The following is a 25,240-nucleotide window of genomic DNA, read 5'->3' on the forward strand; positions in this document are numbered from 1 at the left end:
GCACCTTCTTTCCAGTTTCCCTAATTCATAGAGCAATAGCTGCAATCCAGCCTTGTAGAGACCCCAAAAGTGAGAGTCTTGAGTGCATGGCATTTCTTTAACTTGAACTGGCCTGACAAGGTGGCTATTACACCTATCACTTTACATAAAAGCTGCACAACCTTCCCTCACACTCTTAAGAAACAACATGTGAATACTTACGCTGATTTTAAATCATTCCATGTAAGTTCAGCTTCTGCAAGAATTTAACGCACTTCTCTCCAATCTTCCACGAAAGAAGAGATTCTGTTATTTATAGTGTCTTTGAATTTGTGAGGTGGAGTAGCTTGATAACATGTACATTGTGCTGCTATCGCATTTTCTGTGGTGGGATTTCCCTGGACTTTTGAAAGGCTTTTCAACTCTTCTTGAAACACAACAGCTACTGGTAAACCACAGAAGTATTCATGTTATGTATCTCAATGGGGCTTTGTTAAAACTGGAGAGAGACGCTGCTGTATCTGTGCTTACACAAATGCTATAAAAGGCACAACACGCTTCCTTGTGCCAGGGCTGAGCTATCAGTAGTCCTTCTCGGAACTCAAATCAGGCATGAACCACAACTGCCCTCTGACCTAGGACCTGTGAGGCAAATATTTAACAAGAGGAATACCCCCTGCGTGACTCAGTCTTCCTATTAGTAAAACTGTCCGTTACTCTGCCTGTAAGCATCTCCAAAGCACTTCGAGATTTTTATGACAGAGGGCACTGCACAAATGTAAGGTAAACTGAAACTTCATGGGGAGGCATGGCAGAGAGAAGTTCAGAGCAAAGCACGCTGCTGGCTGTGGCTGCCTAATGAACTGTGAAGGCAGGCTGCGTGATGCTGCAGGCTCACTTCTGGCTCATGACAAGGAGTATGCGGTACCTTCTCAGTCCTCTTTCCCTCTCTTGAACATCTATCCCCATTACAAAATGGTAAGAAAAACCTCTCTTATCCATTGCAATCTCTTCTGAACCCAGATATTAAGAGTTATGCCACCATTAAAACATACAAACATCTCACAAGACTTTGAAACTCTAACCCTTCCTCCAAGAGGCTAAAAACTTACTTGCCTTCCTTCTGTACTGCCTGAAGTCAGGAAGCAGACTGCAAGCTTTTGAAATCCCTTTCAAATTGCAGCTTCATTCTGGCTCTCTTCTCCTCCCACCAAGAGAGAATACAAATGAAATAACTTTGGAAGGTCTGAGGCTTTAGGAAAGTCCCCCCCTTTGACGAAGTTCTGATCAAACAGATACTGAACACCCACTGCAGTACATCACAGAGCTCGGTGCATCTGTTACTCCTTCCATACTCTCTAATGGGCATGTTTATACAAGTTTCTACCAAAGGAAAAAAAAAATAATATATTTCCATTAACCCTTTGCCAGGAGTTTTATCTTTTGCGCCAGTCACGAGAAAGACGGCAGTAAAACGTGTGAAATCATCTCACACCACGCTAAGAAAGAACATCACCCTCGCTGCCCTGCGTGCTCGGGCTCCCTGTCAGAGCCCCAAGGCACCTCTGCATCCCTCTCACGAGCAACGCACAGCACGGACGCCGAGCCCCACGTTTAGTGCCTGTAAAACACCTCAAAGCCGCCCGACTACGGCCGGACCCCGCTTCTCCCGCCGCCCCGGAGCGATGCCCGCTGTCAGCGAGCGGTTACCGGCGCAGCCCCCCGCCCTCGCCCGCGGCTCACGGCTTTACTTGGCAGCAGCACCGCGCAGCGCACCGCGGGCCGAGCGCCGAGGCCACGAAGCACCGCCCGGCTGCTCCCCGAGCCGCCGCCGGGACGAGCGGCCCCCGCACCCCCGGGAGCACCGTGGGCACCGGCGGGGGCCGAGGCGAGGCCGCCGCTGCGAGCGCCTCCAGAAGGTGCCGGACACCTGCGGGCAGGTGAAGCGCGGGCAGCCTCAGCCCGGCCCGGCCCAGCGCCGCCCCGCGCCGGCTCCCTCAGCGGCTGCGGCAACGCCCAGCAGGAGAAAACGCCACGGCGCACCCCGCGGTGCCGCCAGCACCCCCGGAGGGGCCGGGACGCCCCCGGAGGACACGCCGACGCCCCCCGCCGCGCCGCAGCGCCAGGAGCAGGGTGCGAGGCGAAGGGCGCCCCGGCGCCGCGACCCCTGTCCGGCCCGGCCGGTTACCTGGATGGCGCGCCCCAGGGGGGCGGCGGCCGGCCCCCCCACCAGCTTGCAGTACAGCTCCGGCCGCCCGCCGCCGCCCGCCGCCTCCCCGCAGGTGGCCGTCGCCCAGATGCTGGCCGCTGCGGCCAGGTTGAAGTACGGCGGGTGCAGGCTGAGCCCCGTCCCACGGGAGCCGGGGGTCTCCGGCTGCGCGGCGCAGAGGGCCAGGAGGACCCAGAGGAGCGGGGAGCCCGGCGGCGCGGCCATCCTGCGCCGGGCTCTGCCCTCGCCGCCCCCGGGGCGGCCCTATAGCTGCGGTGGGCGGGCGGCCCGGGCGGGCAGGCGGCGGGAGGAGGCGGGGGGCTGCCCGCGCGCTGCCGCGGGGCGGGGCCAGGGCAGACCCGGAGCGGGGCGCCGTGCGGAGCGGGCCGCGCCCCCCGGGCGTGCGGGGTGCGGGGAGCGGGACGGGGCGCGGGAGGGGGGGCCGCCCCCCTTGTGCGCGCCTTCCAGGTAACTGATGTCTGATGCTGCCCTTCCTCGGCAGGTGCGCGGGTTCGTACTTTGAACAAGCCTCAGGGCATCAGCATCCCACCCTCGTGAGCCGCGACCTGTCACGTCACACACGGGCAGGTAAGTCAAGGTTTCCCAGCTTTCTCCTCCAGCAGGGGTATCTGCACGCCAGGTAAACCCCGCTGCTGCCTGCAGGTCTTTGGGATGACACCCCGCGCAAACGCGCTGCAGCGGTCGCTGCTCCTCTTGCGATTTTCAGTGCTCTGGGCTGCTGGAAACCAGGCAGCCCAGGCCACCCCCTGCAATGCACAGCCAGTGTTCTTGGCTCCTGGTGAGGTGGGTGTTCCTGCTCATCCAGGGCAGACAATGAAGCTCCTGTCTTTTTGAAGGGATTTGGCACGGGCTTTGGATAACACAGAAGCTGAGGGGGAGGCTGGGGAGGGAGAAGGAGGCCTAGGAAGCATGTCACCTGTATCAGGAGTTGCACTGCTTAAGGGCATTGCTATCGTAGGTTTCATACTCGTTCACATTTCTACCACCACACGCTCTCACACATCGTGTTCAGTTCTCTTGATAAAATCTGCGGGATTCAGACTCAAAAATGTGGTTAGATACACAGACCTATAATATTTTAAGAGTGATTCATGTTAGCAGCAAAGTACTTCATAACTTTATGAGGGCTTTGCTACACAGCACTAGCAAGGGAGATCCCTGGTGTACTGTTTCAGGAAGTGCCAGCCACAAGCTATTGATTCTGTCTACAAGAAAATATTGGCATCCTTGGGTTTGTGCCACTGTGGATTTAGCACACCATCAAGACATATCTGTGGGAGACAATTTTTGAGTCCTCCATAATAAAAGTTGGCTGTCATAAATGTAGCATGCTGCAAATTCAAATATATCAGATTTGGCTTTTATATCCATAAATGCTTTCAGTTTCTAGAGCAACTTAAAAATACTCTCCTTTTCCAACAGTGACATTGTGGAAAGGACATTATCTTATTGCATGTGTCCATCGTGTCCCTTCCTACAATAGCTTCTACTTCGTAAAAACTGTGAGAGGTTTGAATAAAAGCAAGCAACACCATCTTCAAATGTTCCATTAAACAAAATGCCACACTATCAGATAGGATATCCACTGGTCTTTTCAACCTATTTCTTGAAAACCTGTTAAATCCTAAGTATATCCTGGATTATATAACTTTTTACCAATGGATATCTGGAAGTATCTAACATAAGTGGCCTTTAAGTCCAGGTCAAGCAAGCTCTTACAAAGGCCTGACATCCATTAAATTGCCATCCTTGTACTCTTTATTGTTAGAGGAATTAAATCATATTGAATAAAAGCTGAGCAGAGCATGTTCCTGGTAGAAAAGAAATGCTTGGGTAAGGGAAATTCATTATAAAGCACAATATTAAGAGGAACTGATGAAGATTACTATTATGAAGATTATAAAATCATGCACAATCTCTTTCAGAGTAGTCAGAGTATCTCCAGGCTGGACATTCATTTAGCAAGCTCTGAAAGATGTTGCTCCTGTACATATCCAACAAGCCGTGAAAGATTTTCTCCTCTTCAACCAGAAAGAAACTTACTGTCTTGCACAACGTTTGGGGAAATTAGTTTACTCCAGTTATCCTGTACATTCCTACAAATTGGACTCAGGATGGTGGGATTGTCAGTTTTACTGCCAAGACATCTTTTGCTGTGAGTGCTTCAAATGCAAAAGAAATAACCTTTAGTTGGTTTAGATACACATCTTGCGTTCCCTTTCCTCTGCATGTGTGGGTATTGTAAGCAGCACTTCTGTGTTTTGAGTTTTGAACTCTTCTTCTGCACCTCTGTCCCTGGTCTCCACAATAAGCACTTGGGAAGGGTTTTCTGAGAAACATGAGCCTAGGAGAATAAGCAGAACATAAACCAGGTTATTCAAATACATTTGATGAAGCTTTAAAAAAATCACAGAATGTACTGTGAAAGTATAGAAAATAAGTGCCTAAACTAAGAATTTGAGATGGAGAGCTAAATCCTGTGTCTACTAGAATCTGCTCCAAATTTTCTTTGACTGCTTTTGTGTAGAGTAATAGCTGACAATTTTTTCTGGCTTAGTTTTATGGATAGTTCAGGTAAGGAATCCAGCCTCAGTAGATCCTTTGCGATCTCACTTTAAAGAAAAGATTCTTGTGAGCTATTTGGTAGGTTGCACAGCAAAAAGTGTACCCCTTGCTCACAAACACATGTCCTTCCTCAAACAAAAGTATCAGTGAATATGCTGGGAAGTATCACATGAGAAAATATGGCTTATATGAGCAAGAATCTAACACTTCAGTAAAATAATGACATGTTCTTGGATCTGGTTTCCTAAAAGTTAAAAACAGGGATGAAACTTTGCAAAGATTAAGAAAATTAGCCTATCAGGTAAAAAAAAGAGAGGAAGAAATTCTTCTGTTCCCCCCCCTCAAAGGTGTGAGAAATTTTTTCTTGAATGCAAATCTCCAAACTGTACCCTTTTTTTAATCTATTTTAGGCCAAATCCAAAGCCAGCAGACACCCACAGAAAAGTACTTACTTTACTGAGCTTCAGCTCACCCTATCTAATGTAGAACTCCATCCTGTAAAAAGGTCAGTATCAATAATTCATGGGATAATACTTCATCTTACCCTCATGTCATCTTTTGTTGTAATTACAGGTTCCGGAAACACAGATAAGAATTTATTAGCTGGCAGCTCTTAGCAATCAGCATTTGCACGACAGTGACCCTCTGCAGAAAACACTCTTCTCCAGGTAACCGACCCTTTTTTCCACCCAGTAAATCCTCTCCTTTTTTCCTTCAGCCTTTATAAGGTTTGCTTTCCATGTTTCTTGCTTGAGCACTTTAGTGAATAAATGCAGGTAACTGAAAGTGTTTCTGGATATGTATTATTTTAACATAAACATTATGTTACATTAGTAGGCATTTACACTACTGTGGTTACAGATCATTCTTGTGTTTGCACTTTCTGGTTTGAAAGATGTTAATTTAAGAATGGATTTAAAATTTCAGGTCGAGAATGTTTGCTTCAAAATAGCCTTGCTGATATCATTTCTCTGTTTTGTTATCTTACTGATATGTGCGGTATTGCACATCTCATCTCATCTCATCTCATCCTGCCATTTCATAACATGTTTAGGACTTGGTATATCCACTTCACCAACCAGAAACCTGCAGTGAAAATGAGAACATGAAAAAATAGTCTCAGTAATACTAGTGGTAATATTTAGATCCTACTTAATATAATTTACCAAAGGAAGGGGAAAGTGGCACCAAGCACCCCAGAACTTAAGAGCAGCAAAACTAGCACGTATGAGGACTTGTGAACTGCACCGCATGAGCTGCACAGCAGGTAGGAACAAAACCTATGATTCCTGTGCAGGCACCACATTCACCTTTCCACATTGCCATACCAGGTGATGGGGGAGTTTGCTCTTTCTTTGAAAACCAGTATGCTAGCAGGTATCTAGAAAGTCTCTCAGGTTAGATAGATCTGAGTCTCTACTTGGTGATCATTAAAGATTAAATTGACCATCTTGCCCTCCCATAAAAGTTCCATATCTGGCATTTATGTTGGAGCCAATCCTAAAGATTTAGTGTGTGGAAGAGTCTTTCTGCAAAGTACTGGAACTCACCTTCAAAACTGTGATCAGTTAGGCACATCTGTAGCTTAGAGCGTTACTACTCAACCAGAACATTTCAAGCTCAGCTTAGGCTCCGTGTTTTTATCAAGGAAATAAGGCATTTATCATCTCCTGTCATAAATGCTGATCCATGATTGTTATTCAGTTTGTGTCTATAAGTAAACTTTCATTAGTTTTACTAACAGATCTTTGCAGTACACCTAGACTAAAATAAGGCTACTCACACATGCTCTGGTTTAACGGCAAAATGCTGCAGTGTACATTTATGTGCTGGCAGGCCCTATGTCTTCACTGTATTTCATCAAGAAGGATGCATTGTTAAGATCATTTTGGTCTGCTCTTCTGATGACAATATCTTCTGCATCTTGCAGAGTTTCTTGTACCACAGTATTTCAGGACCCTACCACATCACTTTTTGCCAAAGAGAAATTATCCTCTTTATAGTTGAAATAGAGGCACACAGAAGCTAAGACCAAGGTCTAAAATGCAGTTCTGCCAGCAGAAACAGTTTAGATGCCTACAGCGCTTAGTGTAATCCAGAACTCAATTATCCAGAACTGCACTTTTGTCTTGTCCTTTTGTTGATTTCTTTTCTCTTGTTTCTTTCTGGATGTACACCCTAGGATGATGCCATCCTTCTTCACAGGCCATCTATTTCTGAATGTCCTTGTACTGTGCCTGCTAGATCTTATTATCCATACAATTGGAGCCTCTCTTATTCTCTGTCCTACCATCTCACAGGATTCAGGTATCTGAGTTGATGCTCTTCCAGCTTTTTCATGATTGGTTGTCTCCATAATGTTGCAGTACTATGCAACTGTGCTTGTTGCATAGTGGTTTAGTAGTTACCATTTTACTTAGCATCCCTCTACAGCCTAATATCAAGTCTGTCTTTTCTTCAGTCAGCCACGAACCTCATATACCAAGATTTTCCCGCACATTCTGCTTCCTGAGTTTATTCTTCTAATAAAAATTATTCTTATAATAAAAAACCACTATGAATTCTCTCACCTTCCAAGGGCTCTCAAAATATTTATGCAACATCTGTAGCCACATTCTCGTCATAGCTCAACCCTGAACCAATACACTCTTGTATAGGCTTAAAATAGTGCCATCTAATTTGGCTGGTTTCTCACGGTATTTCTCATCACAAGATCATTTCACTCACGAGAGTGAAGCATCTCGTTTTTGGCTGACTCAAACGGCCATCTTCTAAAGTAGCTCTTGATTGTCCTAGATACTTCATGTTTGTCTTTGCTGCGTAACATAATAAGAAAAGTTAATGAAAGACTTTTCCTTAACCCGCTGCATCAGGCCAGTCATTACATTTTTAAAAAAAAAAAAGTAAATAAATAAATAAATAATAATAATAAAAATGTTTTGACTAGAGATAGGCTAAGTTGTGATCCTTGATGTAAGAGGGGACTTGCTCACTGAACCGCCTCACAGTACTGCTGTGCTCCTCTAGTGCCTGATGTCTGAATGCATACCTTTGGCAGACTGCACAACTAGTAACAAATTTCATTAGAGGCTTTTCCATGTCCATGACATGTTAGATGCAATTTTTTTAGATTTTTAGGTCTCTCTCGAAATGTTCTAGCTACAAACATCTTACTAGTGAGTACTCGTGACTTGATGGGATTGTGGACAAAAAAATTAAAAATGCCTGGGTGGCTGATGCAGGACTTAGCTTTATATTGCTGAGAAGCACGAATCCAAAAGAGGAGGAAAGGTGAATATTTGGTAGTTTGCAACACTTTCCCCATTTGGGAGGAGGCAAATTGCATTTTCAAGGCAAAAACATGAGTCCTCATGAGTGTGTAGAAGCCATGCCAGTCCCTCTCAGTCTTGATCTTTGTATGTTTACTCACGAGTGTCCTAGGGGCTAAGGAAACCCTGGAAGTGAGACACAACTTCTTTGGCATCCAGTTCCAAAGAATAAGTCAAGAGGAACACTCTGGGGAATGCAGCTAAAGCTACAGCTAACTTAAGATTCCCTAGGCAAGTTACACTTGACTTTTCTCCACTATATTGACTATAGAGCCTGATGTATCTGTTTGTTTGGGGATTTTTTACTTGAATAAACTTCCTAATAGGTAACATTAAAATCCACCCACTTTATTGTTTTGCTTCTTAATGGATTTCCTTTTTATTCTTGGTTTTCTGTACTTTTTTATAGAGTCACTCATGGACTTAAAGTTCAAAAAGAAGAAAACAAGTCTTGGTCATATAATGCCTGATTATTTGTGAAGAGGCATGTGCTCCCTTTGGTCAGTACCCAATGACTTGTTGGTCAAACATCTGGGGAAAAATAAAATGTCTACTCACTATACTCTTTTTCACATCCTGGTTTTTTTATTTGCTGACATCAGTGACATCAGTGCTATTACTGCTACTTTGTCCGTCATAACGGGGGAAAGCAGATATAAACAGACTCACTGCCACAGCACACCGAGCAGCTTCTCATGGAAACCACTTATTTGTAAACTGCTCTTAACAGATTTTGAAACTGTTAGTTACATTAGATTGACATCTGAATTTCATAGTTTTCTCTGTAAGCGTTTTCTATGATCTGATCTGTATTAATAAGGCAGTACTTTTTCTGGGATCTGTTTTCAGCAAGGTTTTTGTATTTTTAGGCAGTGTTGCTGTCACAGATTTAGACACTGCCTCAGATTTACTTCAACCTCAGCTCTAGCCTGACCATAGTCTCATCAAGTTCTTAAGTTTTAAATAGAATGCTACATTTAAATGTGGTAGGAAGCCAGACCTTCAGCAGTGTAAACTGAGGAGACTCCAGTGTTAAATTGGTTTATTCCAGCTTCGGATCAGGTGACAAATGTGACTTAAGATTTAAAGCAGTTGCAGTTCAAGAACATTAAGATTTACTTGGTTTTGGTTTTGGAAGTTGGAAAAGATAGTAAACTTAAACAAATCCCTCGTGAATGTTCACAAAATTTATTGGAGAATACCTTTGCTATGCTATTTTAAGCACAATTATAGATTTCCCTAACACAGGTATAATACACTATCAAAATTCTCTATGGAAGAGAGATTTATAATTCTAAGTTGTAACTCTTACAAAGACTTTGTTGTTGTTGTTAATAACAATTGGTTTCAGCCATGTTAATTATCAGACACTTTGTTCGGAGATGTGATAGTGCTAGCTTCTTAGTGCTGCTATAATATTATTTTGTCGTTTGGGTATTTTATCATACAGTTGTACCCCTATGTTCTTTAGCCAAGTTTGTTCTTTTCAGTGAGGGGACTGATTTTCTGACCAGCAAGGCATAAGACAGAGAAATTGAACTGACTGACCTGTAGCCAGTAACTCAAATTTTGTACCTGGCAACGTAAGTAGTTTCCGTCTTGCATGTACAGAGATGACTCTTATCAAACTTGCTTATGTCCTATCATCCTTACCCTAAGCCCAAGGTCTGAGGTCCTTTCTTTTGAGGACCTCCACTCTCTACAAGTGAGGATGAAAACAGTCTACTAGATGAGTTTTACTGAGCAGGGTAAGCTCCTCGGGAGACATCTCAGAGTGTCTGGACCCTGGAGGTTATGCTCTTCAATGGCTTCTGTTGTCCTCTGGCAAGGCTTTTGGGACAGACAATAAATAACCAAACCCATATGGTTCTGCTGTTCATAATGTCTTGCAGGAATGAGATGGTGCGAATCTTAAGCTTATGTGCTAAAGACAGAACAGTTTTGTGGTTCTTGTGCAGCGCTAATGAGGTGTGTCCCCTTTAATGAATCTGTTTACTTAGGCTTAGGAAGATAACTAGAATTTGGCCCGTTTTCTTATATTGAGGTTTTTTTCTCTTTGTTAGTGAACATATGCAAAACTTCCACTTACAAGAATAGGAGTCAATTGTATACTGTGGGAAAAAAATAGCAAACCCTAGATCAGGGGTCCTCAAACTACGGCCCACGGGCCGGATACGGCCCCCCAGGGTCCTCAATCCGGCCCCCGGTATTTACAGACACACACACACACACCCCGCCGGGGGTTGGGGGGGAAACCAAGCAGCTGCAGATGGCTGCCTGCCACTGCATCCGCGCGCCGGCCCCCTGGTTAAAAAGTTTGAGAACCCCTGCCCTAGATAATAAGTCGGTTTTCCTACCCCTAGTAGCATATGGGATAGATCATGCATGTTCTTAGGCTCACATCATCTCCCATAGTAGAGTTATATACAATAATCTACAAGCAGTGCCCAGAAAAAATGGCCACGATATGATTCCATTTCAATATGCCTTTATATTTCAAGAGCTTCACTGCCCATCAACTTTAGATTCTCCATGGACTCAAACAGCCGTTTTCATTATCTGCACCAGCATCAGCCAGTAGTTACTTGGCATTCATAGAATCAGAAAACATGCAAACCTGAAGCACCTGAATGCAGGTTCACTGGCTGCTCTCTGGCTGAGTAGATGGAAAATAGGTAAACAGTTAACTTCAGGCTGAGTCATAAAATCAATATATATAGATGATAAGCAGGGAAAGGAAATGACAGATGAAGAAAACAGATTCACAATCTGCACATGCTGTCTTGAAGTAATAAAACTTCAGGAGACCAAAATTCCAAGACTGAGAGGGGAAGGATGAAAAATTTTAAAGGCTGATGTACCTGTACGGATGCTAACACAGAGATGTTTAAGTTCAGCAGTAAAAGGCATTTACACTGAAGTAAAGATGGCGTGGTGGTGCTTACACTGGACTGGAAATTAGTCTTAGATGGTAGCTGTAGTCCTTTCATTGACTTCCTTGACACATCACTTAGTCTCTGTGGCTAAAAGCGTTAATTTGCTGGGAACAAATGGGAAAGAGGAAACAGGAGAGCAAATTCGTTGAAACACTCAAATGACAATTTGCAGAAATTACACTGTATTACTTATCCAAGTACAATGCTAACGTCTCTCTGATTCCTGGGTCACTAGCCCAGGCGTCAGTTCAAAGGTCCATGTGAAGGACGTTAATAACACTTGCAGGGTCCCTAGCAGCTAGGTGTCCTTACACCAGCTTATACCAGCAAATCTGGTGTGAAATTTCCTATCATGGGAGGCCTCAGCAAAAGAAACATGGAGTGAAAAGAGAGATTCAAGGTAACAGCTCCCTAGAAGGATGAATCCATACAGTTATGAACGCGCTGTGTAGACTATTTCTATTATTAAATGAACTTCTTCTTTTTGAGGTCCAATTTTGTAAATCCTCCGTTCTGTTTTTAAAAGGTTTATGGGATACAAAAATATCTGGTACAGTTTTTCTAAGAAGTCTGCAGGATTTGTTTCTAAAGTAATTTTTACTGTTCCCCTTATTATCATATTAAGATATTTCTAAGAATACCTCACAAAATACAGGGTAACTCAAAGTACATTCTTTATACAGTATCTAGTAGTTTTGGTAAATTATCTAGTAGTTTTAGTAAAATAGGCTTGTATTTTTTAAAATATTATAAAAAGAAGGAACAGGCCATGTAGCTGGTTATGCTACAGTTTAGCAAGGGAAAGATAAACATAAATGATAGGCCAGATGGAAAATCTTTTAGTTTATATACTGCTTTATTGAAGTTATTGCTGATGATTTAAATACATTTTCTTGAACAAGAAAAAATTAAATTAACTAACAGTGCATGATCATAACAATTTATTTGCAGGACATTTATCATTTCTTTCTTTTTTTGGAAATAATTAGATTAATTATGATCTTATATGTCAGAAGCTAAGTTTTAGTTAAATTGTTCTAAAATTTCAGTATTTCACAAATTTCACCAGTACAGTCATAATGCAAACTTCAAGACTTCTCAGTCTAGTAAAAGGATCAACTTCAGGTAATGCAAAAAATACAATGTATTTTAGAAAGCTAATAACATGCTGGAAATACCCCATCTTTTCAGCATTAACTGGAAGGGTACTTGCTACAATATTCCTGTTGTTTACATTATTTAAACTCGGGCATTTCTTAAATGACTGCTCTGCTTCTTTCATAATGAAATAAATGCATAAAAACGAACTGTTTAAAGATATACTGACTTGCTATAACTCTGGAAAAGACAGACCAACCATTCATTTCTTCCACTCTTTAAAACATCGTTCTCTGCACAGGCACTCGTCAGAGCCTGAACTCAGTACGAACCCTTGAAGCTTCAGCCCCAAGCTCCATCACCTGCATGAAAGGAATGGATAGCGTGGGCCAGCCATTGGGAGGAACTTCTTTTTGCCAGCACTTCACAGACTTACTTTCTGGATTGCTAAATCTGTTCTCAGCTATTATATGGAAGTTGTTTAAGGACAGCAATGAAGGCAGAGCAGTCAAGTGTCATAGGAAAAGCTCTCATGGGAAGCTCTGCCTTTGAACGGATCTGATGAAAGGTGGTCAGAATGGATTGCTGTTTCCCACAGAGGTTTGTGTTACACAGCTTGAAGCAGCTGGAACTCAAATTATTATTAAGCAAAGCAGATCTCTGCTGCAACTCTTGCAGCAAGGTAGAAGTAGCACACTTTTTTTCCAGGGGCAGTGCTGTTTAAGGGATAGGAACTTCTAGCTGTTTCACTTTTCCCATGAAGTACTGGGAATGAAATGTATGTCTTGTGCTAGGTGCACAAGAGACCTTGCACTGCCTGGTTATGGAGATAGAGTTAATGATGGATGTTAGCAGAGCAGCTGTAATGTGAATTTGTGGTTTCTTTACAGTATACAACTTTCTTCAGGGTACACAGCATAGTCATTTGTTTCTCTGACACAAAAAAAAGCACTCTAGTTAAGAAGCCTGAAGTATACTTAGTGGAAGTAGCATGTAGAGAGCACTGTACAACTAGTGCTTTGGCTTTGGGACTGAATTAGTAGTAAAATTCCAACATATTACATGGAATATAGGCAGATGATATTTTTCAGAGGTTTATGTTTCAACCAAATAAAGAATCTAGTCCCGATCCTTCTATGAGCTTGCTATGTGATCTTGGAAAAAATTGTTCAATTTCCTTTACCTAGGCATTACCACCTGTATAACAGAGATACCAGTATGACTTAAAAAATCAAATAAAATAATTAAGATCCTAACACAAAAAGTGCAATATACAAGTTGAAGACTGTAGTGTTCCTGGTAATGCAAAATTGACGGTCACTCAATTAATAGCTTAATTTTCTCTGAATTTTGCAATATTCCATTGCCAAATTAAAATAGGTTCTACAACAAAGAAATCAACACATCTAGGTCGAAGTCCTTAAAGAGTCACACATAAGTGCTCCCCAGAGCCTGAAACAGGTCTCATAAAAGAGGGTGCAAATATACTGGAAAGACATCACAGCACAAATTAACATGATGCAAACCTATGAATTAATCCTAGGAGTTGTCACTGTATGGTAGGACTTTTTGATTTCAGCGTCTCAAGTGTCAGATCTTCCTGGAGTAATGTTATTGAAATCTTTGTCTGTAGCGTGCTAGAAAGAATAACATTTTGGCTTAAAATGAACAGCATCCTTTTTGTTCATAAATAGATGAAGTTAGGGGACTACATACCACCTCAGCAGCAAAGACTGCATGGCACCTAGTGTGTGTGAGTGCCTATGCATTTTCACAGTGACACATTGATGGAAGTGTACTGGCATTTTCATGATTTAAGAGTCCTTGTACACACAAGAGAATGCTGGAAGTAAAACATCAGTTCGCCAAACTAATTTAGAAACACCTCTCTGATCTGTCACCATTCCTCCTTTTGAAAGTAATTATCTAAAAATATGTTAAAAGACAGTTGGAATAACAATAATAGATGGGACTCAAATTAATATTCACCTCATAATGTCCTAGAATTTTGCAAAACAGGGTTAGCTAATTACATAAATTACAATCCACCTGAGACACATGGCAGGTTTTATCCGCTTGTTCAAGTGTTTCAGATGACATGAGCAGTGCTATTCTCATTTAAAGAAGAAACCCCATATATTCAACCTTAAATGCCTGTGAAGGAGCCAAAAGGCATTTAAAGTTGCAACCAAGAAGCAGCTGAGGATTCCCTTTGGGCATAGGAATACTCCCAGGTGTTATAGCATGCTGGATTAGGAATGGTTAATACAGGGCATGAGCATGCCCAGGCACTCCAGGGTGTATCGCTCTTGTTGCACAGGTACAAGCTGATGACACAAGCTGTGCTCAGCAAATACAGCATGCTTGGAAAGTATCACATTTATTGTGCATGCTCTGTACCATGCATTTGCCTATGCATAATGCACCCTGAAAAGGCTGGTTTCATTGTGTCCTGATAGAGGGTTGATAGAGCACACGTACATGAAGTCTACAGTAAATCACAATGGGCAGGCTTAGGATTTCCAGGTGTTTTGTGGCTCATTTGTAGGTACTGCAGGACATCTATAAGTACTGGGCAAATATTGAAAGTTCCCAGATTCTTACTGGATGAGAGAACACACACAGGGGAAGGCGAAGGAGCAGTGGCACAAGACTTTGGCTACTTTTCAGGCAGGAGAGGGGGCCAAAATGGCTGTACCAGACAGTTTATAAGGCATTTTTTTCTACACCGAAGACTGCATTGCAATGTAGAGGTATTTAAACTAGCTATGGCAGTAGTAGCAATCTACTTTGGACAACACAGGCTGTCTGCATTTGCAAGTAGTGCAGACTAACAGGAGTGGATCTGTAGAGCAAATAGTTGGTCCTGAGGACCTGAAATCTACATTGTTCCCATTTCAGGTTGGATTTGTGTGTCTGCTTTAATTCAGATTAGCAGTTATTCAATCCCAGGACATGAATACCCATTTGCAGCTGCAGTCCACCAAGTCTGCTCCTGGAGAAATTCTTCGAGTTCTGTTCAAAATGGATCCAGTTTGCATAGTACAAGATCCCTCCACAATAAGAACAACAGCACAGTAAGGGGGAGACAATCAGGAGATTCAGTTCAGAAGTGTACTCCTCATCCAGGCTAAAACATTAATGTAGACATCTCCAGAGAGATCAGCATGAACTGATTTAGCTAGCCAAGTGGATGGATTTGTTGGTCTACTCGGATGTCCATGCTGGCACAGCTGAATTGCTGGTGGTGTCCAAGCTGGCCAACTTGGTTGATGCCACGGTGCAGTGCAGCCAAGATCAAGAGTGATTTTAGCAACGTAAAGGGTCTGGAGAACAAGGAAAGACAAAGAAGTTTTAGAGCTCCTCTCTTACTGCATGCTGATACTGAATCTTGCTGACAAAAACTGATGTGCAAAAGCCTTTGCTGATACTTTCAAAAATAACCTTTGTCCTGGGTGTCTGCATTTTGAGTTATAAGGCAAGAGAATGTAAGGAAGGCAAAGTGAGAAACCTTTTTTTAAGATTTTGGCACAAAGTCTTGCCCAACCCTGCACAGGAGGTCATAGGCAGAAACACACAACAGTCCTCTAAGAGGCAGTGATTCAGGATTTTTAAATTATGCAGAGGGAACTGGAGAAGCAAAAAGGATTTATACCTTTAGTAAAATAGGAATAGAATTTGCTCTTCACAGTAGCCAGGCATATATTCCTGTTGTTGTCTGGGGAAAACCAGGCTTCAAAATTTGTAACTGAAACTGCTGAAGATTGCTCCAATTTACATTTTAAATTATGTTTTCTTTTTAATCATTGTATAAAACAGTTTATTTCTGGGAAAGCATACAAACCTATTTACATTTTTTGAATATTTGAAGAACTAAATATTGATGGAAGCAAATGTCCCAGGAAAGAAAACAATGCAGATACAGCTGAAATCAATAACATTATAGTAAGATCTCCACCTTCTGTAAGACACTAGTAAAAAATAAGTTATAATCAGAGAATAAATGTCACAGGCTCCCATCAGTAGTCTTTATACAGGTGATACTAGAAGCAAATGCATCAACACTGCGGACATGCAGCCATACAGGGAATGAGAAGTTAGTGCAGAAATATTTGTCAGTGCAGTATCTCCTCAGTTACGCTGATGCAGTGTGTGATACACCCTGCAGTAAAGAGCTCTGGAGTCTAGAAGATGGGTCAAATTTAGCAATAGGTTCTTGAGATGGGGGCAGAAGAGCTCACTGAAGTTACAACCATATGCTGACCACCATAATTGGCTAAAATATAGTTACAGTGTATGTTATTTACATACACAGCAAGCAAACTTCTATTGCTCTTCGTTGACATTTCTAAACATGTATTTGCTTGTTGATTGCTACTTTTTAAAGCAAATGTAAATGAATGTAGTGTTTGCATAAAAACTTGTAGATGTTTGCATGGAGATCTCCAAATGAACGTTTTGACTAACACAAAATTTGTGCCACTTCTTTTAATTCTCTCTATATAGCTGTGCCTGAAATGTTCTGGCTTAGATGAGATTTCTCTGTGACTTACACAGAATGGCCATATTAGCTTTTAAAAGCAATTTATTTTAGGTAGCCTTCAGATTTGTACAAAACACCATGACTCAGGATATTTGAAATAATCACTGTGATGAAATACTAGGCGATAGGAACACAGCCTTCTGCCCTGCAGATGAGTTCTGTCAAACAGGTAACAAATCCCAACCAGTTTAAATATCTCACAATCTTAAATATCCTGCCAAGGATCAAGAATAGGGAAGATGTGGGCAGCGTAACCGTGTGGCCCTGAAATACAGTATTACCACTTCCAGTAACAGGCACTGAGTTTGCAAGGCCTCAGGAGTGAGGCTTGTCAGGCTTGCTCTCTCCAAACTTTTCTTGACCTCCCCACAACTTTGTTTTACATGGTTTAGCCCTAAGAGCAGTTTTTCTAATTGCCCTTCTGTCTATGAGTAATTTGGTTTACTTCTGTTTGCCTCAGTGCAGACAAATGCAGACCTGGTGTGACTGAGAAGTGGTGGTGCAGGATGCAGGGAACCTGCGTGTGGCCTGGGATGATAAGAGGCGGAACACGAGCTTGGCACTGGTGACCCTACAGCTATAAACAACTCGCCGATAGTCAGGTACACAAATGCAGACCTAGAGCTGGACAAAACTGGATTTAGGGGTACCAAAATGAACTAATAAATAGTATCTAACAAACATAAAAGCCACCATGTGTAGTCAGTTTGGTTGTAATGGGGAGCTGCAGACCAGTGAAGAAAGAGCAAGAGGTAAAAACATGTTAGCAAATGTATAAAACGACCCTATGCAGATCCTAGAGGGGGGAAGAACAAGCTCTCGACGTGAACGTCGTATTCCCTGCAGCAGCCAGCTCCAGCTGCTGACAGCTCACCATAACATCCCAAACCACCACCACCAGAATGAAACCACCGACTTTAGGACCAGGCAGAGGAGGGGAAAGGTGAGGACAGCATCAGGAAAAGGAGTAAAAACTAGGAAGTGTGTATAAGTTTTACCTCTAGTATTACTAATTCTGCATTTTTTTCTGCATACTTTTTTTCTTTTTCTGCTGCGTATCTGCTCTAGTAATAATTATAGTGATTATAATAGACTGCTAAGGTTCAGTTATACTAATTATAAATTCTTCTGTTTATATAGAGATATATATATATATGAGGTGTGTTTCCCCTTTGCATTTAAACAAGATTTTGAGTGTGACAATAGATACAGATATACACCAAAAAAGATACTTTCTAAATGAAAACATTTGGCATGAACTTCCAAATGGTCACCAAAAAAGAATATACCTTATATATGTATTTCTGTATTCAACAGTTCTGACAGATTATTGGACCTGAATATGAAAACAGCAAAATCACAGGAGACTATGTGCAGTTGAACATAGGTTTTCAGATTTTGTGGGCAAATTGAGAAAGGCACTTCAAATTTGTCCCTTGAAATCTAAAATACAAACAGACCCAAAAAAACCTGTACTGCACTAGTCTCCTTTTTTGTTGTTCATCCAGAGAATTCTTTGTTTTCTCTTTGTCAGAAAATTTAATGTTTTGGCTGATGAATGTGAAATGTTTGGCATGTTATTACCAATAGATTGAATAAATACAGGGATTTTCCAGGGGTGAGGCAGGGAGTGTGTGCAGATTAGTAATATTTTCCTGTCAGTGAGCAAACATCACTGTGCAACTGGATCAGAGCAAGGATCACTTGTAACTATGCAATCTACTGAGTTTATTCAGTATTTTTAAATTTAAGGAAAAAATCAGAGTGATCATCCACATTTGTTCGATCTTCTCAGTAATTAAGATGAAGTTCACACTAGGCCATATATTGAGATTAGTTTACGCCATTAGCAGCTTTCATCTGCTTGCCTACAGTTTGTTTTACTGCATGCACAGATGAATATTGCCTCAGGGGAAAAATCTGCAGAAAATCCTCCACTCACAGATTTGTAGAATAAACTATTTGGATCTTAGTGCAAGTACTTTCAATGCACACACATAATTTTCTCGTGAATAGGATTTATGCGTGCACATCAAAAGAAGAAAATCCCTAAGGGCTCAGTCTAAACCAACAAGAGCAAAGAAACTCAGGAATCTCCCACCAGAGCATGCCCTGTTTCGCCTGCTTGATAATCACGCAGACTTCGAATGAAACCTGCGGCAGCCAGGCAAAACAGGACATGCATTATTAGCTTTATGGTCGTTCGTTTCTAAAGGATCAAAATTAATCCCTTAAGAACTTTTACTGTCTTCCTAATCAGAGCACATCACCCATGGGAGATAGCATTGGTGATAGCTAGATACACCTGAGGTAAAGGAACACTTGCCCCCACGTGCCTGTGCAGCTACAGCCTGGGTATCCTCCCAGCGATGCCTTTTAGCAGTTTTTTCCTAGATATGAAGGGCAAAGGCTGTGAAACACAAAAGAGGTGCCATGGAGGTGGCCTTAGCTCGGGCTGCGGTGGGTGTGCCTGGGGTTTGGACCATTTGGGTGCTATTCCTGAGCGGCAGAGGCCTGACCTACAGGTCTGAACCAGTGGCCGAGCGGTGCGAGTCCCTGCTGGGAGTCTTTGCTTCTCGGGATGCTGCTGCTGGAGCAGGGGGTACGGGTGGCTGCGGGGGAGTCGTGGCTGCCAATGTTTAATAATGATAATAACATTAATAACAATAATAGCAATGATGATTATAATAACAGATATTATATGTTATTAATAATAGTAATAGGAATGGTAATAGTAATTGTAATAATAATAGTACTGATAATTAATAGTAATAACAACAACAATAATAATAATAATACATAATAAATAATAATTAATAATAATAATTAATATAATAGTGAAAATAATAACAAGAACAACAAGAACAACAATAACACTCCCCTCCTCCAAAAAAACTTTTAAGGGGAATAGCAGCCAGAAACCCATGAGCATAAAGTCATGCGGGTGGGAGGCGCCGGCCCCGCCCCGGCCCCGCGCTGCACGGGGCGCCGGTGGGCGCGGGTGGGACCGGCGCGGGGCTGCGCGGGGCGGGGCTGCGCGGGGCGGGGCTGCGCGGGGCGGGGCTGCGCGGGGCGGGGCTGCGCGGGGCGGGGCTGCGCGGGGCGGGGCGCTGCGATGTGCAGGATGTCGTTCAAGGTGAGCCGGGCGTGGGGAGAGGGGCGGGGGGACGCGCGTTTGGCCTCCCGCTTTGTGCTCGCTGTGCCGGCAGCCCGCGAAATGCTCCGTCGTGTTCTTGCAGTTGGGGATCGATGTATTATTTTTTGTAGGAAAAACGAGGGCGGTTTAGGGCAGGGGGAAAGCAAAGAGAAGCATGCCTCCCTCTCGGGCTGTGGGGTGCCCCGGGTGCGCTGCGGTGGCAGCTGATGGAGCGGGTGCTTTCCCCAGCTGGCATCCCCCAAAGGATGGATGGATGGATGGATAGTGTTACATAAACCGGGAGCCTCCATGAAGCTTTACGCCGGCTTTAGGGTGGCCAGGCTCAGTGCTGTGGGTTTTGGTGCAGTCGGGAGCCTCCTCTCTCCACTTTTCTGATCATCTCTGCTGGTGCTGGTTGTGTAATAGTTAGGAGGTATCGTTTGTCCGTGCTCTCCGTTTCAGGCTGTGGTGGCAACTGAAGTCAGCCTGGTTCGTTCCCTTCTCTCCCTGCACTTCCTGTCACTTTTTGTACTTTTTTCGTCCAAACCCATGCAAGAGCAGTCATTTTTAAAAGATCGCCTGAAATTTTTTTTTTTTTTTTTTGATCTAAGGACAGGATTAGTAAAATGAATTGGCAAGGAGAGCAGTGAGCAATTTGCTGATGCTAATATTTATGCTAGATGTACATCTTCCCAGTTATGCGCTTTCTGGATGCTGTGCTTGCCCTTCTCTTATTGATCACCAGCTCTGTGCCAGCCCTTTGCTGTGTTGCTTGCATTGCATTGCTTTCTCTGATGGATTATTTCATTTACTTGCCTCTCAATCCTGTCAAGGAACTTCCCCTCCAGGAGTACTGGTGCTGCGGTGGCACCGTGTTAGTTCAATGGTGGTACAGCAGGTGGTTTCCACCTGCAGTTAAAGCCCCGATGTACCTAATGCCAGCTTTTCATCTCTGGGCTCTTGTAGAAGTATATAAACAATCGAAATAAATAGCACAGCCAGAGTTTGAAATGATGCTTTAGAGATCATGATGAAGTAGAAGAAATTGTATCTTGAAAGTTGCCATTGCTGGAGCAAATGGCATAATGAAGCATGTAATTTTCACCGAAGCAGGGTACCTTTGCTCACAGTGCAGCTCAGCCTTACAATGGGTGGTGAAATCTCTGTGGACATCCCCTTTTTGGTCCTGCATTGGTCTCATACCTGCTTTTTTTTTTTTTTTTCTTTTCCACTCACCCATCCCCACCCCCATTCTTAGTGTCTTCTGTCCCTCCATTCTGCCTCAGTGAGTTTTTTCCCCCCTTCATCCCTTACAAGGATCCACCCTAATGGATGCTAACCCCATGTTCCTGGTGATGCCAGCCCCTTCTTCTTGCCCCCTTCTCCTTTTTTGGCCTCCTTGATTTTTTACCTTGTCCTTCAGGTCTTCTTTTCTGTTCTATTACTTTCAGCTCCTTTTTTGTGCCCTATTTCTTACTTTCTGTTCCCTCAAGTACTCCCCCTTCAAGGCAGCTCGCTCTGGAGAACTGCAGCCCCCACCTCCCTCTGCTTTCTCTCTCTTTTCCGTGTCTTTTTGCTTGGCGTTTTCTCTTTCACTCAGAAGACTGTGTACTTACCTTGGATTCCTACAGTCTCTGTTTGCCACTGTCTATTCATGTTTTCCATCTTATTATCCTACTTACCCATGAGGTAGCATTTATCTTTCTTTCTCACTGTCTATACACACAAATATCCTCTCTTATTCTACCAGCTTTTGCCTGTCCAACTTACATTTATATCTTGAACAGCCTTTCTATTTTACCAGGATCCTATATATGAGATATATTGCTATCTAATAAAGTCCTCTCTCTTTCCTTCTAAGTCCCACTAACATTTTCCATCATATCATGCTTGATCCTGATTTCCAGTTCTTTTTCTTAAACTTTTTACCCAATTCCTCCTTTCCATTAAGACTTACTTAGAAACAGAAAGTAAAGGGAATTTTCTTGCATTTTGACAGTGAAAGGAACAAGCTGTTAGGGTAGTGTTCCCTTTCTCCTCTCTTTCTCTTTGCCTATTGCCTCTTTCCTTTCATCTTCAAGATCGCTGTTTAAGAACTGCACTCTTGCACCTCAGCTTTTACCCCAGTGACCCACTTCTCTGCAAACAGCTCATCACAGGTAAAGCAGGGAGCAGGAGCTACTGACCACAGCATTTAACTGATACTTTCCCCCTCAATATTCCTAAGATGACACTCATAAATATGTTATCACGTTTTATTTTTTCTGCATTCCTGCACAGAAATGGTCTTGCCAGATTTGTAACATATATTTTCCTTTAGGCCATTTTTTAAGTAAGTATTTTTGCTTGGTGTGAATATAGCATGAATATAATGCCAGCTTTCCATCTTTGGGCACTTGTAAAAGTATATAAACAAATGAAATTAATAGCACAGCCAGAGTTTGAAATAATGCTTTAGAGATCTTGATGAAGTAGAGGAAATTGTATCCTGAAAGCTACTGATGCTGGAGCAAATGACATAATGAAACACGTCATTTTCACCACAGCTATTAGCTAATCACTTTTTCAAACATTTATTACGTTGTGTTCCCAGACTATCAATGCTGAGGATCAATTGTTTACTTTAAGGAGGCTTTAGGAGCAGGCTAGCTTTATAATAAGAATTACATTAAAATTATATGCAGTTAATCTCTTGAAATTGCACGTTACCTCTCCCTAAGAAGTATCTGATGAGAGAGGTTTGAGTTCATAACTGAACAACAGCAGTCAAGGCTTATGTCACATCCTGTGGTTTAAAACTCACTTATCGCTCAAAAATTGTTCAGTTAATCAAATTATTACTCCTAAAATAGCATCTTACATTTTGCCTACCAGTGATGTCAGCATTGCTGATATCACCTGAAAATGAAGAGCACAGATGTGTAAATTCTAGGTTTGAAAGCAGAAGAGAAATTGCCACGTGGTACTCCTTGAGGCTGTCCTTGTAGGGTGCCCAGGTCATTTGAATGATTTTGCCCATTCCATTCATCTTAGCAAGTAAAATAGCTCAGATCTGTGTTTGCTTTTTTAATCTAATCACTACGTGGTTGGTGGTCTGAGTGTGCTGTATACTGTACTTTCATACAAGGAATTCCCAGCGATGCAGGGGCACAAGGGGAAAGTGCCAGCACTGACAGTAGTCATTCCAGATTGGGTAAAAAGCACCACTGGGAAAAATCTGATTTCATGGCTTTGATGCAATGGAGCATTCTGCTATTCCTTGGGTCTGATCCAAGGTATGAGGACAAATTTGCTGGAGGGTTACTGTAGGAATTACCGGGGGTGGGGGGGGGTGGGGGGGGGTGGGGTGGGGGGTGTGTGGAGGGAAGAGATAGGAATTTATGACTGGTAAAGCTAAAGACTTTGGACTTCTACTTCCAGACTAGAGTAACACCAGCAACTTAGTTCTCTCCTCATGTAAATTGATGAAAGCGTGTAAAGAGTTCCTGAATATTGATTCTACTTCCTGCCTACCTGATCAATAAAGCTGTTGCCTGATAGACATAATAAAATGCAGTCACATTGCTACTGTACCCTTGTAGTGAAAACTGGGCTAAATGAAATAAATCTTTCCCTGTATGAATATATTGCCATACCCCAAAGCTTTCTAAAACTTTAAGGGAGAGAGTGAGACAATAAAAGGTAAGGAATTTGATTTCCCATTCTGTAACATCTAAATATAATTCTTTGGCAATAGCTTGCCACAGAATATCATAATAATAAAGACAATAAGACAATGTTCCTAACTACCAGCTCTAAAAATAAATATCTGCCTAATAAATCAGAGCAAAAAGGGCAACGTGGGCCACTGTGTGTTTTGGTCAATTGTTTGCTTTTACATAAAATTTTAGTGGTTGTAAGGGTAAAGATAGGAAAACTCTACTGCATTGCCAGCAAGAAGGGTATAAACTGCTAGCTTGACTTTGATCAACATTATCTGCAGATTCATCAGGTGAAATGTATTAGCTGTAAAAGGAAGATCAAAATTTTAGCTTATTGTGCTTGCTAAAATTTTCAGACTCCTGCCCCTATGTGTGCTGGTACGAGAAATACCACTACCAGTTTATTATAATTATAAGGAGGTGCCTTATAATTTATTGACTGGTTGAAACTTCTCTCGTCTCTAACAGCTGCCAGTTTTCCAACCTAAGAATACTAAAAATGCAACCCATGGAAAGTGCTCAGTGCAACAGATCTGCAAGAGATTCGTACAGGATTGATCTTGTGTCTGCTGGTTTCTGCGAAGTTTATTACCTGCATGTCTGTCAAGGAAATAATTTAGATTCTGCTCTATGTGTGCATTTTAAGTATCAACCATAAAAACATTCAGTCCTGGTTTTCTATCACAAGTGTGCATTGACATTTAAAGACAGAGAAGTGTATACTACATTTTCTGAAGCGGAATGATTGACTTTTACGTCCACTCTGCAGTCTTTGGGTTATCCTGAAGGCAGGATTCACCAGAGAGCAAGGCCCCCGGGTGTTTTTGACACTGTTTTGGTCCAAGATGACTATAAGTGAAACAAGGCTTTGCTGAACTGTTGGTGGGTTTGGACCTTATTAAAAAATCAGTGGCATGAGCCTGCTCTAGGATACGTACCGTTGCCATCACAGTGTTGTTTCCCCTCTGCACTTACCCATCACGGTGCTTACCTGGCAAGGCAGCATTCTGGCAGCTGCCTGCATGGACTGCGTAAGGAGTCAGTAGCAAAGTCCGCATCTTTTTCTGCTGCCCTCCTCCTATGCTGGGGCAGGGATAATTTGCTCCTACCTAGGAGAAGTCACACGGTGGCATTGTTTCTAGGACTAAGAAAGCCTCAAGAGAGTATTATATTACTACCAATTTGTTTAACAGTGGCCTGTGTTATCTAGATTTCAGAGTTTCCTAATTTTGCCTTACATATTGCCTTGCATACCTAGTAAATGAATCTGTAAGTCTATAGACAGCAAGATTTTAACCTTTTTTTCCTAGCATCACCCAGGAGATATCTTATATGCCCACAGTTACAGGGTGTTAATTTCATGGAGGAGGCAGACCAAACAGTATGGGAGATGCGTGAGGAATACTTTTCCTGTATTGGGACTTCATATGCAGAAAAGAAGGAGATGGCAGAGAGCTAACCTGAAACCCAGGAGGATGTCCTGCAGCAGGATATGTCAGCAGGATGATTCAGCCTCTCTAACTGTGCCCAGCCCCACTACAGAATCAGACGTTAGAGGTACCAGTCAGCACGTTGTTTTTTGTGATGTTTCCCTGTGGATCCGGACTGGCATCGTCGTCTCTTGTTGCAGAGCAAGCTAAGAGACATAGGCTGCCATGGACACAGGCAAGACCTGAAACAACAAGAGGTGGCACAGGAAGACTGGTCTCTTTAATTGCACAAA

The 25,240-nt window shown here is 42.6% G+C and overlaps 2 protein-coding genes across 3 annotated transcripts in view; one reads left to right on the forward strand and one right to left on the reverse strand.

Moving 5' to 3' along the window:
• Positions 1-2,413, reverse strand: part of LAMA3 (laminin subunit alpha 3) — a 123,068-nt gene extending 120,655 nt beyond the window's left edge. The window contains exon 1 of the mRNA XM_055800349.1: positions 2,168-2,413. Coding sequence (XP_055656324.1) covers positions 2,168-2,413 — 246 coding nt within the window. The remainder of the gene's footprint in view (positions 1-2,167) is intronic.
• A 176-nt stretch (positions 2,414-2,589) lies between these two features.
• Positions 2,590-25,240, forward strand: part of ANKRD29 (ankyrin repeat domain 29) — a 51,252-nt gene continuing 28,601 nt past the window's right edge. The window contains exons 1-4 of one of the 2 annotated variants that reach the window (XM_055800925.1): positions 2,590-2,776; positions 5,348-5,442; positions 12,439-12,737; positions 17,141-17,282. Coding sequence is in view for 1 of the 2 variants with exons in the window: in XM_055800924.1 (XP_055656899.1) it covers positions 19,796-19,816 (21 nt within the window). In the remaining variant the exon portion in view is untranslated. Of the gene's footprint in view, positions 2,777-5,347; positions 5,443-12,438; positions 12,738-17,140; positions 17,283-19,774; positions 19,817-25,240 lie in introns of those variants that run through there. The other variant, XM_055800924.1, reaches the window with a different exon arrangement.

The sequence above is a fragment of the Falco peregrinus genome, chromosome 3 (genome assembly GCF_023634155.1).
Source record: "Falco peregrinus isolate bFalPer1 chromosome 3, bFalPer1.pri, whole genome shotgun sequence".
Classification (NCBI taxonomy): domain Eukaryota; kingdom Metazoa; phylum Chordata; class Aves; order Falconiformes; family Falconidae; genus Falco; species Falco peregrinus.